At 39.1% G+C, this 13,907-nt stretch overlaps 1 protein-coding gene across 6 annotated transcripts in view; it reads right to left on the bottom strand.

Moving 5' to 3' along the window:
• plxna4 (plexin A4) overlaps positions 1 to 13,907 on the bottom strand; it is a 190,967-nt gene that overhangs the window by 65,762 nt on the left and 111,298 nt on the right. For all 6 annotated transcript variants that reach the window (XM_043237068.1, XM_043237066.1, XM_043237070.1 and 3 more), the window contains one exon: positions 3,632 to 3,732. In XM_043237068.1, the coding sequence (XP_043093003.1) occupies positions 3,632 to 3,732 (101 nt within the window). The remainder of the gene's footprint in view (positions 1 to 3,631; positions 3,733 to 13,907) is intronic.

Genomic DNA, 13,907 nt, shown 5'->3' on the forward strand with positions numbered 1-13,907 from the left:
CAGACACACACAGTCAAATGGACCTTCTGACCCTTAACCTCTGCTCCATTTTCTCCATGATCAATAGTAGTGCGAGTTGAGCAAATAAGCCCAGCCATCCATCCATCCATCCCTTCTGCGTGTTGTTTTCCTTCTCTCTCTAGTGATTGTGTGGAACTCTGTTGACTTTTGCATCCCTCTTGAGGACTGGAGTGATCTGTCTCATCACAGAGTCCTGTACTCCAGCAGTCAAGATTACTATATTTATGCTCGGCTGGCCAACATATTGACCTCACTTAACAAAAAACAGCCCTCAAAGTCTGTTGCTTTGTGCCATTAGAGTGTTTCATGCTATTTGATGTGTCGGCAGAGTCGTGAGAGAGACAGAGACAGGAAAAAGAGCTAACGACTTCCTTGAGTGATCCGAACAAACCTCTAACCCTGGTGTTAAACTGGTGCCTCAGTGCTTGTGTTAGAGACATGAATGATACCTAAAATTTTCTGTTTCTAAGCCAACATACTTGAATGTGGTACTGAACGCTTTTTTTTTTCTTTCCCAAAAATTGCATTTCTTTCTATAAATAGCTAGATATTCCTCTTCATGTTCCTCTATAGAAATCCGTGGGTAACTATGGTAACTGGGATTTTCTCCGCAGAGGAAGAGTAATTGTATGAGTTAGCAGAGGCAGTGTTACGGTCGAGTAAGATGAGCAAAATTAGGCAATTATTATTAATTCCAGTTCTCGTTAAAACATTTTTAAATGAATTATTTTTAGCTTTTACTTAGTTAATTTATCATTAGTTACTCTGCCTGCCCTGATATGCTTTGTAGTTTGAGTTACACCTAAAAAGTATATTAAAATATCAGAGCAGCAAGAAATAAGTGACAAGTGCACCTCTGTGGTGTGGTTTCTGACAAAACAAATGCAAATTAGAGGGTTTTCCTTTTTTTCCCCACTTAATTGAATCCAGTTTCTTGCATTACATTTAAGCATCAAAAAGCTAATAAAAATGCTATTTTAGTATTTTATATACTGATAGTATTGAATGTTTTTTTTGTAATTTTTATTGCAAATTATTTAGTTTGCATGTGCTTATATATATATATATATATATATATATATATATATAAAATATATTTATTTTATTAGTTGTAACACTTATTTCTGTTCACTTAATGATAGATATAAATCACAGCCAGAAAGCTCAGAATGATGAACCCTAGACCAATAGCTCTCAGACAGATCTCTCAAACTCTCTAAAATGATCAGGGTGAGAAGTGTAGTCCATCTGATCTCTGCACTTCTCATTGATCTGTTTACGGTGTCTTTCAGCCCTCATTAAAAGACAGTTGCTGTATGACAGAGAATCTCTTTGTGGCATATCAGTGTAAAGATATGCTGCTTTAAGCATCATTACCTATGAAAAACAGGTAGATTACAGCAGACAAATGAGAGGAGCACTGGCAGGAGTCATGCCTGGCATGAGAGAGCCCTCTCTGGACAGGACTCGAGTTACAGGGACCCTGGTTAAGTATGCAGGGGAGGAGAGGATGGGAAAGGTAAACTCCAGGGCAATCAATCAGCCGGGGACCCAGGGAGGCCAGGTCGGATTGCCTGACTCCATCAGAGAGTGGTGCTGTTCACTTTCTCTGGGCATGAGGCCATGGGAGAGGGGAGAGAAAATGAGAGAGTGCTATGAGAAAGTAATGAAAAACACAGAAGGGACAAATAGAATGGGGATATGAAAAATGCAGAGACAAAAGAATCCAAAATAAGAAGCGACACAGGGCCTGAATGGAAGCGAGGACTGGCCTCTGCAGATGCAGCCATACTGGTGGTGTTGCCAACCAACATAAAGACCTCCTACGAGTGCTGGCCCTTCAACCACCTGAGGCTAAACAACAAACTGCTGCTGTTTTTATTAGCATTGTGTCCCGTGTACGCTTGACACTGTTTCTGCTGCCAGAGGACTAGAGAGAAATGACAGAGTGAAGGAGAGAAAGAGGCAGCTCTCTCTCTAGCTGCACAGTTTTGAGTCACAAATGACCTCCTTCCTTCATGGACAGTCATGCAAGTTGATCGGTCTTCTTCTGCATCTTACGGTGTGAATACAGAACTTGGTACAAAACTAATAACATCACTCTCAGTGGCAAAATATATAAAACAGGACAAAATTTAAATTGTATAAAAACAATGTTCTTCAACTTAATATTTAACAATAATTTTGTGGGGCAATTAAAACGTAAATTTATGATTTAAATAAATGAAGGTGAAGTGTCTACATTAACAAATAGCTAAATAGTCAATATTTAATTGACTAATAAATAATACATAAAACTACAAATTATGTGACTTAAATATGATAAAAAAACTACTAAATAGCTAAAATTGGTAAAGAGCTAATAATGAAATCATGAATAAAAATGCTAATTATGTGACAAATATAACAAATTACTAAACTAATAATTAAAATGTTAATTAGCTAAATAAATAGCATGTATTAAATAACTTAAAAGGTAATTAAATGGTTAAAATGACTATGACAAATATATTTTACAATGTAATTTAAATATATCAAGGCAAAAAAGAGCAAAATAATGAAAACTGCTAAATAGCTAAATAACTGAGTATGCTAATGTTTACTACAAGAAGTACAAAGTGGCTCAATTCATCTATACTTGTCCTTCCGTTAAGCAATAAAGCTTATAACCGAAAATATCAAACACCTCAGGAGGAAATAATACAAGCACAGGCCATTTGAGGACCTGTCTCACTGTCCAGCACTAATGCAGCTCTCACTTTTACAAAAGCAAGAGAGAGTGGGAGGGTGAGAGACAGATGAGTGTGAGATTTTAAGCATGCCTGACCTTGGGCAGCCATGTGGCAAACGCCATGCCCATGGCCCCTGTCGCGTCTAGAGCACTCAAAAGCCCTGAGAGAAACAGAGAGAGATAGGCCCTAAATCTCTACACATCTCTTTACTTTCCTCTCTCTCCCTCTTTCTCCTGCACTTAAGAGTGTAGTGTTGCTTTTGGTCTGAAATACCGCCAATGTCTGCTAGACCCTTTCTTGCCCTGTCGCTCCTAAGCGGCACAGGTGATGTGTGCATGTGTGTAGAGTGTTTTAAGACCTAGACGTCAATGAATATGGAGCTGCTGAGATGTGAGAAAGCTTGAGCTCACCATGCCGCACACACACACACACTCCTCTGGGGTCCTCAAAAGAGGACAAGAATCCAATTTTCAATTTACAGTGGAGTGGGAAATGTGGTCATCCCTTGAGGGCCTGAAGCATCCATCACCCTCGCTTTCAACACAGTGGGTGGAAAGGTGGCCGTGTATGAGTATTTGTGTTTACGTGTTTCCATGTGTGTGCACGTGTCTGAGATCCATTAGCGGGAAAAATGTGAGGTGGTGAAGAGAGCTGTTCCTCAACTCTAAGGCCACACACTTACTTAAATGTGACTTACTGGAATTACTCTAAATGAAGACATATAACCCCACATGCCTCTTAAATGGACAATCCAAGCCAAAATGAAAATTGTGTGATTCCATATCCATATACTGTAAAATTTTTTCATCTGCAGAAATTGATCCTCAGGGTGATTGTCTACCTTAACATACAGGACAGTGCAGGAGGGTGGTACTCACATGCTATGAAGCACACACCAACCACAGTGAGGATCTCCAGATCCCAGACACTCTTTACAGGATGAGTACTGCTCACAGGCCTCCACAGGGACACGGGTCAGCTGCAAACAGAGAAACAGAGAAGTTAGACTATGTGTGGCATGAGACTTTGATTCATTTATATCCCTCTTAAGATGTGTTCATACTGACTAAGACATTCGAGACTGTGCCTCATCGCCAAGGTTCCTACTGTCAAAACGAACTGAAAATTAAGCTGCAAGCAGCACTGAAAGGGCCCATGTACCTGGCCTTACTACCACTGACTTGGTTTACACTGTCAAGTTAGTGTAAAACAAGTCATTTCCTGTTGCCAGCATGTGGTGCTATGATTAAAACAGTAACATTGGCTTTTTGATGCGTTCAGGCCAGAATTCTTACCAAACATGTAGGGCTGATTGGACATTTTAATGGCTGAGTTACAACAACTCCTACTCCCATGGTGAAGCATCTATATTTGTCATGCCACCACGGGCACACCCTTTAACGAAAACTCTTTGCAATTAAACAATGGCTATAGGGCCCTAATTAACACTTTCCAGGTGTTCAATGAGATGTTTGAATATAATGGCTTTCCTCTATTTAATTCATGAAAAAAAAAATAAACGTGTTGTGATCTATTTTTTACTCTTTACACTGGTAATAGTTTGTACATTAACTCGAAAAAAGAAAGCAGAGAGACTTGCAGAGAGGTTCACGAGAACACACATGTACACATCTGCTAAATGTGGCATTTCGTCACACACAGCAGGATAAAGATCTTGCGAGAGAGCTCATCCTGGGACGTCTATTCCAGCTACCGCATCCTAGCGTTTACAGCCAATTAACACTTGAGAGAAGAAGAGGCGCTGTGGAGCTGATGGGAAACAAACCGAACAGAGCCAAACCAAAGATGTTAGAGGACCCTGTCTCCATGGATACGGCCCAGAGTCCTCAGTTTTCTTTTGCTTTGATTGATGACTTGTCACTGGTGGATGACTACTGTCAATCACAGCTTAGATGACAGCCGATAGGTCCAGAGCGGTCAGACAGGACGAATGACAGACGACATCATTACTGGCCTCACCACAGTGGCGTTTTTATTTTTTAAAGAAAGAAATGGGTCTTTTTTTTCCATTTCAGTCAGACGCTAGAGTGAGACGGTGTTTCAAGATTGAGAAGATTTGACTATAACATTTATATAAGAGCAGAGTGACCGGTCGCAGTGAATCACGGCTCATATTTAAGCACTTCGCTCTTGTTCTGTTGTCAGTGCTCATCCATCAGTGTGTTTACTGCTTGCTGTGTTTTGAAGTTCTGTCAAACTCTTTCTCTTTCTGGAACATTCTTACAGATATCTCTGCGACATTTATGTGAAATAATTTGGACACATGACACAAGCGATAAAGAGTTCAAAACAATGCAGAAAAACTAAATAAAGAATGTCATGACGCTCATTCAGGTGGTAAACTTTTTACGAGGGGATGTGAGGTCATTTCAGCATTTGTGGAATCATTTTATTTTCTATTTTCTACCCAAAAGAAATTGAGCCTGTAATAAAATAGAAAGAAGAGAAATAAAAATCCTACGGTCTCATATTATTGTGCAAGTACAGGGCAAACTTTGGGGCAACAGTATTAACTAAAGGAAAAAAATTAAGTTGAATGTAAATGTTTACAATCAGAGAAACTTTCAGTTGTGTTACAATAAGAGATTGAATGCATTAAGATTTAAATTACTCATCATAGCTTTGCAAATAAAGTCTTAAACTGGCCTTTTGACACATTTTGAGAAAGACAAAGCAAAAAATATCTTTCACTAGGCTCCACAGTCTAAAAGCACATCCATTTAAACCGTATCTAATATCGCCCTCTGGTTTCTTCATCCTAAGGCTCTTGCAGAAACATTTTGACCCCAGATTTACAGAAAATATCTTTTCTAAGAAAATGTGAGAAAGAACGAAAAAAAGGCCTTCTGAATAGCTTTAAAGGGATAGCTACATTTACAGCTATTAAAAAAGATAAAGAGAAAGCAATAGGTGAAAAAGAGAGACCACGGAGGTTGCGACTGAAAGAGGGCATCCTTTGGAAGAGTGCTCCAGATGGCACGATCTCACTGCCTTGTGTGAGTCTGAGGTTCTAAATCCAAAAAAAAAGTAATTTCTCTCTTGTCACGCACACATGATGCCTGTCAGCTGGTCTTGGTGCATCCACAAAGCCCCCCGTTTCTCCCCAGCTGCACACCTGAATTCACTTCCTCCATTTCACAGCTATGAAGAGGTAAATTATCAGGCATTGTGATAGAGCGCCTGCCTTAGCATAGGGGGCCTGAGAGACTGCAGGTTAGGCCTTGGTGAGCAGAGAGGGAGATTGACTCTCATTACCTTTAGAAAATGATAAGGGTTTAGGAGCCGCCCGTGAAATTCTCCCCTCTGATACGACAGGTTTTCTTCCTATTTATGAAAGAGCTTGTTGCGCTTGTGGAAAGGTCTGTGTGTCGTTCTGTATGTGTGTGTGTGTGTGTGTGTGTGAGTGAGTGAGTGGGAAATCACAGACTGCGAAGGCAAGAGCTTTCACAAAGCATCAGATCTGTATGCAACAGGCACACATGACTGATAAAAAAAATATCTGAAATTAATAAGACCAACCGACAGATGAAATATATAATCTCATGTGCGAGTACGGATGTGTGTGCGTGTTCATACTTTCTCCATTCAGCTAGACATAAACCCTATCATCACATGATGTGAAAAGCAGCCTATTTTTAGGGCAGAAGCAGAGCCATCTGTCTGCACACCTCTCTTTTAATAATAATACTGATAATACAAGATTTTCACATTTTCTGGAGAATATGAGAGCGGTGCCTGCCCATGCAAAACCCACTGCTATAATGTTAGCGGTTGCTAAGGCGTTGTGTGTTGGTAGTTTATTTTGGATCGTTTTTGGACCAAATCGAGGTTTGACCCTAAAAGTCAAAAATGCTATTCATATCTTTAGATTGTGTTTAAATAATTAACTTTAAAGGTCAAACATGTCATTTCTGTGCCAATAGATTCACCAAACACAAAGGCAAAAATAATGACCGTTTGAATAGAAAGTAACTTGCAAACTTACAAAACGTTGTCATTTTTTGTAAAAGTAGAAGGTTCTGTATAATTTATCAGCCTAGATTTTAACCAGAATAGACAATATAACTATAAGAGACATATCTAAATGAATCAACTTGAATCAAAATTGAATCAAAAATCAAATCAGATAAAAAAAAAACAAAAAAACCTTCCGTATTAAATCAGGAATTGCATCATCATCTTAGGCAGAATATATTTCACGCACTTCCTGTTAGACGCAGCGAGCGAGTCTACGCATAGCGCACCCCTCTGGTATAGAGAGGATGTGCGTTCTCCGCCGTGGCTAACACATGACTGTGAATTCTGCAATGTGTCTCAGCGGCCCAGAACAGAGCGTGCTTTAACACACTCCCTGCGGCGATAGAGAGAGACGGAGACAACAGGAGAAGGAAGAAGACAAATGTGTCCAGAAAGAGGACTTCCCGCTGCCCTGCCGAGCAGGAAAAGGAGCAGCACCAACTCAGGAATCTCATTATGTCGTAAATCTGTTAGATTATTAGTCATTTGTCTGAGAACTCTGTAAGAGGATTGAGACCAGCAGATAATGAGGCAAACTGACAAATGACACTGCCCAACAGATTAATGCAGCCGTTAACTCAGAGAGGGGCATCTCTCGCTCGCTTTCAAAAAAACTAGCTGCCTACGAAGACAGCATTTTAAGGCATCACAGGCTCATTCTTGATGGTAGAAACATTGTGGAGCAGAGCTCATGACTGTGATTGTGCATGTTAATAAAAGTATATAAGAGCTACCATAATAATATCCATAGGATGACACACTGCGTGTCAAATTAAAAGTGGGCTTCTCTTCACCTGCTTTGTAATACCTGGTCATTAAAGTCCACTTTAATCACCTTACTAACCTAATCAAACATAAAGTCCTCTTCCATTTCTCTCTCCTCATGAAATCCGTCAGTAAATCCCACAGACCTGACTGACTGGCTGAGTTTCCCAGTCGTCTCGGAGCTGAGCTGTGGTTTATTATGGAGTCTAATCCACTGGGCTCATCTGTAGCTCAACACTCCTCTGCTGGCATTAACAAACTTCCTCTGACTCACTGAGAGCCATTTCTCAGCTCTTTTGTACATTTATGAAAGTTCAAGAAATACTGATGCTGAACTTGCACGAAAGGTGACAATATATGACTGCGCTTAAAAACCATATGAATTTAAACTCAACTGGCTAAGTTGGATGCTCAGACTTGAGAATCCTATGTACAAGACTATGTGACTGGGTTAGGTTTTATTAATGTAAAAGGTAAAATTTTCTTAAAAGGTTTCTGCAAACATTAGGTTTACAGGTAGGGGATAAATATATATTATCTCAGTATAAAAACAATAGAAGTCTCTACCAGGTTTTACGATGAATCACAGAATAAACAGGCTTCAGGGAAGAAGCGACATTGTTGTCTAGTGACAGAACAATATCTGCCGTATAAGACAATAATTTCGACCTTGCCAGTCATCTGCAAAAAAAAAAGCTGAGCTTTAGCCAATCACAGACAAGCTCTATTATTGCTAGGAATAAGACAGCACAATAAATAAATAAATAAATAAATAATAAATAAAACAAACAATTGAAAAATTATTGAATAATTAAAAAACATAAAATAAAGAACAAAAACAAAAAAATTAAATCTTCCCTTGAAGACACACACACACACACACACACACACACACATATTAACCCTCCCTTTCTGTATTTCCCAATTTTGGATGTTTAACCACCAGTGAAGCAGAAGACAGATGACAACATCCCATCATAACTGATTTATGAAATGAATCCATCAATGTCCATCTTAAATGAATCTCACTGCTAACGCACACACACACACACAGAGCCCGGCTGACGAGAAATATCACTGTCATTTGGGTATCAGAGGAGGTCATGAAAAGTGCATTTATGTGTGTATGGGGAGCGTGTCAATGGAAGATGAAAGCTGGTAATATGAGCTGTGATTTTCTTGTCTCTCATGGTAACAAACACAGCAGCACAGAGATGTTGCAACCCTAACAACGTCTCATTAACACACATAACATGCAATACATTTATACACAAATTTGGGAGAAAAAAAACACCCCTCATTAAAGCATCTACAGTTTACATACATTTGCACAATTTTTTGCATATACCACTGTGCGAACCACCTACTGAAAGCCATTCAGCGGATGGGTTGTTTGTGTTTATACTTTTTAAATATTAAGACTGACTTGCATTTATGGCTTTATATAGAACTGAAAGTAAATTGGAAAGATTTTTTTGGATTAAGCTAGAATAACTGTATGCCTACAATCCCGCATAGCATCTTTTTGGAGTGATTTGGTCAAAATCTGACACACATCTTTCCCTAAAACCGCAGCGGGTGCTCAGGTCTGGGAGCTGGTCATAGTCATGGTTAAACAGGCTGTGCCCTGTGAGGCCCTGGGGGCTTCACAGACGGAAAATGCAATTATGTGTGCTGTGAACCCAGCCACTCTGTGTGCTAACTGGATTTACATTCAGGCCTTGATACTCCACTCCCGGCCGTCACAAACATATCAGAGCTGATTCTATCCAGACGACATCATTAGGCCTACAGGCACCAAACCCAGGAACCACATCACTTAACACACTATAGAAAACAGGCCTGGGAAGCCACACACACACACACACATGTTGAACTAACAACACTCTGCCTCTAACCTTTTATGACTCTCCTCTATACAGAGACATATTTTAGGCTTATATTGTTTTTAATTGAGGATAAGAATGGAAGTGGATGATTTTTGTGCTAGTGGCACAGATAGACTTGCTAACATTTTCTTACAGTCCTTGTCTTTCATTGGTTGGACAAACTCACATCACTGGTTGAACCAATGTTGCTGTGTCAGACCACTCATGAGAACAACACAGCTTTGTTTACATGCTTTGAGGAATCAACCTAGCAAAAGTCTTACTACTACTGTGTGTGTCGGAATTACTGTAATTACGACATAGTAACTTAGACATTCTATTTGGAGCCATTCAAGACATTGTGTTTAGTTTCTATGGTAACTCTAATAATGGGTCCGCATGCAGCTTTTCTTATCACGGCCGCAAAACAGTTCAGTTACATTAGCACTCCTATATGCGCTCCTAAACTTTTTAACAATGAAAAAACATGACAAGTAGCATCAGTTAATAAAGCAGTATATTAAATGTGCAGCGTTAAACTACTCTTTAGCTTACCTTTTAGACCTACTATATTTACAGTAAAATCTTTTTTACAAAATGTTACAACTTTTCAGTAGCTGCATTTCCATTACCCTTCAAATTGTGCAACTTGCAACGGAAAAAAATTATGCCTAATGGAAACATACATTTTGCAAAAACTCATACGTCGCAAAAAAAAATTGTTACACTTGTTTTTTTCAGGCTATTCAAAAAAAGAATAGGCTATATCATAAAACTGCATTTTTTTTGCTTGTATACGTAAAAATCAAATCTTAATTACTGTAACCGTCAAGAAACACCTCATATACGGCTGCTCTTAAGTATAAGGGCTTTTCCTTGGCATTAATGCTTGGTTGGATAACCCCTTATTTACACTGCACACGTCTGCAGCACATTACAGCTCAGACACAACCACTATAGTCAATACTTGGACCACTGCACGTAAGCATCTCAGAAGTGCCTCTCCATACTGCTTTGCTAAAGAAAAACATATACATCTCCTTTGAATGAAGACACATTTACATTAGAAACATTCTTCGCCATGACTTGTCGTAAGACTTCTTCGACATTTAGAAAGTTTAGTGCAAATATGTAATGGAACTGCACCTAGTGATAATCACAGTCAGAGCTTTGATGAAGTTAGATGAAGTTGTTTCTAACTTGTTTCTAAAAATTCTGACTGAAAGGGGACTAGCTGCACAAAGCTCATTACTATGATAATTTACAATATATGGCAAATATAGTATGCTAATTATTATGGATATGATGCAAAAACAGCATTACATTTGTCTCTGCACAGTAAGCTGACATTCGAGAACTTAAAACATTGTAGATGTTTAACACAAATACTTTATACACTTTGCCTTATAATAAACACAATCGTGTGTGCATAAGTGATATTTGTGTTCACTCAGAACTCCTTGAATCAAAACCAGCATTTCAGGTGAACTTCCATTGCTCTCATTGATTAAAATTCCCCCGAAAGCGTGCCAAACGCTTCCAGAGGTCCTGAGTACTTCTATTCACTCAAACACAATAGGCTGCGGTCTAAGTAGGCCACCGCAATATCACAACGAAATGTTCTGGAGATCCTGATGTCACACTGGGGGATTGGTGGCGAAACGTTAAACGGCAGCCCGTAATTGAAATTAAAGGTCGTCTTTATTAAACCTGTTCTGATGAGGTGGCAGATGCCTTATACCACATATGAATGCCCAGAGCTGATCTGCAACGAAAGTGTTTGACTTTGAGCTGTTTGGCTGGTGTGAGACACGCTTTAAATTATTAACACTTATACTACCTGCAGTTTCAACTTGCCCTACATGAATTATGAATATGCTGCAAGCATGAGAGTGTAGCGAAGCCACCGTATCCAGTCTGCTTTGTGACATAGCAGTTATGAGAAACACAGACACAGAAAATCAATTTAATCTCCCTGAAAATAAGGAAAACGAGCATTGATTCTTTAGATTCAAATGAAGCCATTGAAGCAGCACTTGTCTTAAATTGCGGACAGAACGTTCTAGGGCAGGACAAAGCCCAGGCATACACGCTCATCTCAGTGCATTTCACACAAAAGACTGATCCGAAAATCCGGTGTAAAATGACAGTAAACTGCGGGAGACAAGAACACAACTTCCATTTGGATGGTACTGACAGAACAAAAGGCTTTAATGTGCCAAGACCGGCAATTTGTGTAACTCCATTGAGCTCTGAACCTCCCTGTCATTCATTTAATGCAGGAGGAACTATAGCTGAGGCCTCTGTCATTAGCGCTCCCAGCTGTCCCTCTGACCACACACACGCGCCTGACGCTGACATTGTCTAAAGTTACAATAAAAACACTTAGCCCTAGAAGAAAGGATGACAAATGTGGACAAAAAGCCAAGCGCAATAATTAGCTGCGAGCTCTGATAACTGTAATCTGCATCACTCTCAACAGACAGTCTGGCCCCTTTCCTTAAAAAGACGCATTTATCTTGCTGTTTAAAATGATACAGGAAAGTAGCCAGATTTAATTAGAGGGATAATCAGGGGATTAATTAGAAAGAGAGAGTAAGAGAGGGAGAGAGAAAGAAACCGAGACTTCGAAGAAAAAAGTGATCAGTAAAGTTAAAAGTGAAAAAACAACTAATTAAAGTCAATTAAGCCACCTTGTAATTCATAATACAAAGTAAAAAATGCCCCAACTATTTCAATGATCAATTATTATTATTAAAAATTGCATTAACTGTCTAGGTGTGGCACATTTATAATACATGAATTAGCACAAAAAAACCTAAAATCTCTCTTTAGTTCAAAGAATAGAATTTCCCAGTGTATTTCTTTGAAAAAAAGCACACACAGTATATTAATAATGTATATATACATATTGTATATAAAAATACACACAAAAAAAATCCATCCTTATTAATTACTATTATTAGTATTAGTAATATTATTTTTAAATCAGGGGTATAGAAGCAAGTACACTATGAAACCATTTTCCAAACCATTTTGTCTCGTCTTGAATCGCTACGCTACACCTACTGTATAAGTGTTTATTTTCAGACTATTTTAGACGTTGTTTAAAGTGACACTTGCTAAGTAAAAATGACAAAGAAGGATAAGCCCATTATAAAGAACATCATGTATCAGACAACTCGTATCAACAGGCCTGGTTTTAAAGGAAGCGTGATCAGTGCTGTATTTACAGCTGACCTCAGCAATGACTCAACGAGGGGGACTATGGGCTCTCGAACCCCAGCACAACCTGAGCTCCGTTTAACCAATCGTTCATAATCACACACATAACCCAGACCTCCTCTTCTCCCAAACACTATCATTCCAAACCTCTCTCAATTCCTCCCTCCATCTCATTCTCTCTCTCTGCCTTTAAGGCTGGACCAGCAGGAGATTATCGACCTACTGTTCTTGTTTTTCTGCTCTTCTCTCCCGCAGGGAATTTGTATGACAGTACGAGTCTATGACTGTTCTAGCATACAATTGGGATGTTACAGGTTCATCTAAAAATGTTTGCATGTCCCAGTTTACCAAACCTATAATTTTCCTTATGTGTACACTTAATTCAGCCACAGGTGCATCATGCTGAATTTTCAAGCAGCCTCCAAGCTTTATCATAACAGAGACCACAGGAATATCTCACAAAGGAGGCACAAACAAAAAAAAAAGATAAGTGTGAGAGGGAGTTTAAGTACATGAAAGAGAAAGTGGTAAATGTTTTAAGTGGTACGGGTTTTGTGTGTGTGCGCGCACGCATTGAGCAGATGCAGCAGGCCCGACCGCAAAAACAGTCATGAGAATTTCTGCATTTTGTTATCAGTCATAAATATTAATGCGGACATCTCAACCACAGAGCTAGAGACAAACTGTGAGAGTGGGAGAGACTGAGACTGAAAGAAACAAGCCAAAAAAATGGCATGTCTCTCTGTTATTCATAGCAAAACAAACAAAAGTGTAAACACAGAGATGAAAACCAAGTCTGTGTGAGATCTGAATTTGTGCAAATATATTAAAACTAGCAGATCATTAAAACCATTCACTGAGCCACAGATACTGAGTTTATTCAAGGAAAGATTTATCAGAATCATTCAACCTGTGAATCTTTGTGTGATAAAAAAAAAACACTTGCCGTACCGTGTGTTTATGTCCAGGCATGAGGACACAACTCAGGTAAAATACAATTTGGTTTGCAGAGGTGCTGTACATTTGGCAGTGGTGCTAGTGATGCAAAGAGTGCTGTGTTACATCACAGATAATTAAATTTTAAAGCAAACTGGAATAAATCTTTCAAAGTGCACATGTATGCTGTGGGGAGGCAGATTTACAGGTAGGATGAGAGAATGCATGTTCACTAAATAGCTTCTAAATATATGCATGAATCCCCAGTAGGTGTAATCCCCTGATGTTTGGGACTAAACAGAAACCAGACGACAACTCTCTA

The sequence above is a fragment of the Puntigrus tetrazona genome, chromosome 4, assembly GCF_018831695.1.
Source record: "Puntigrus tetrazona isolate hp1 chromosome 4, ASM1883169v1, whole genome shotgun sequence".
NCBI lineage: Eukaryota > Metazoa > Chordata > Actinopteri > Cypriniformes > Cyprinidae > Puntigrus > Puntigrus tetrazona.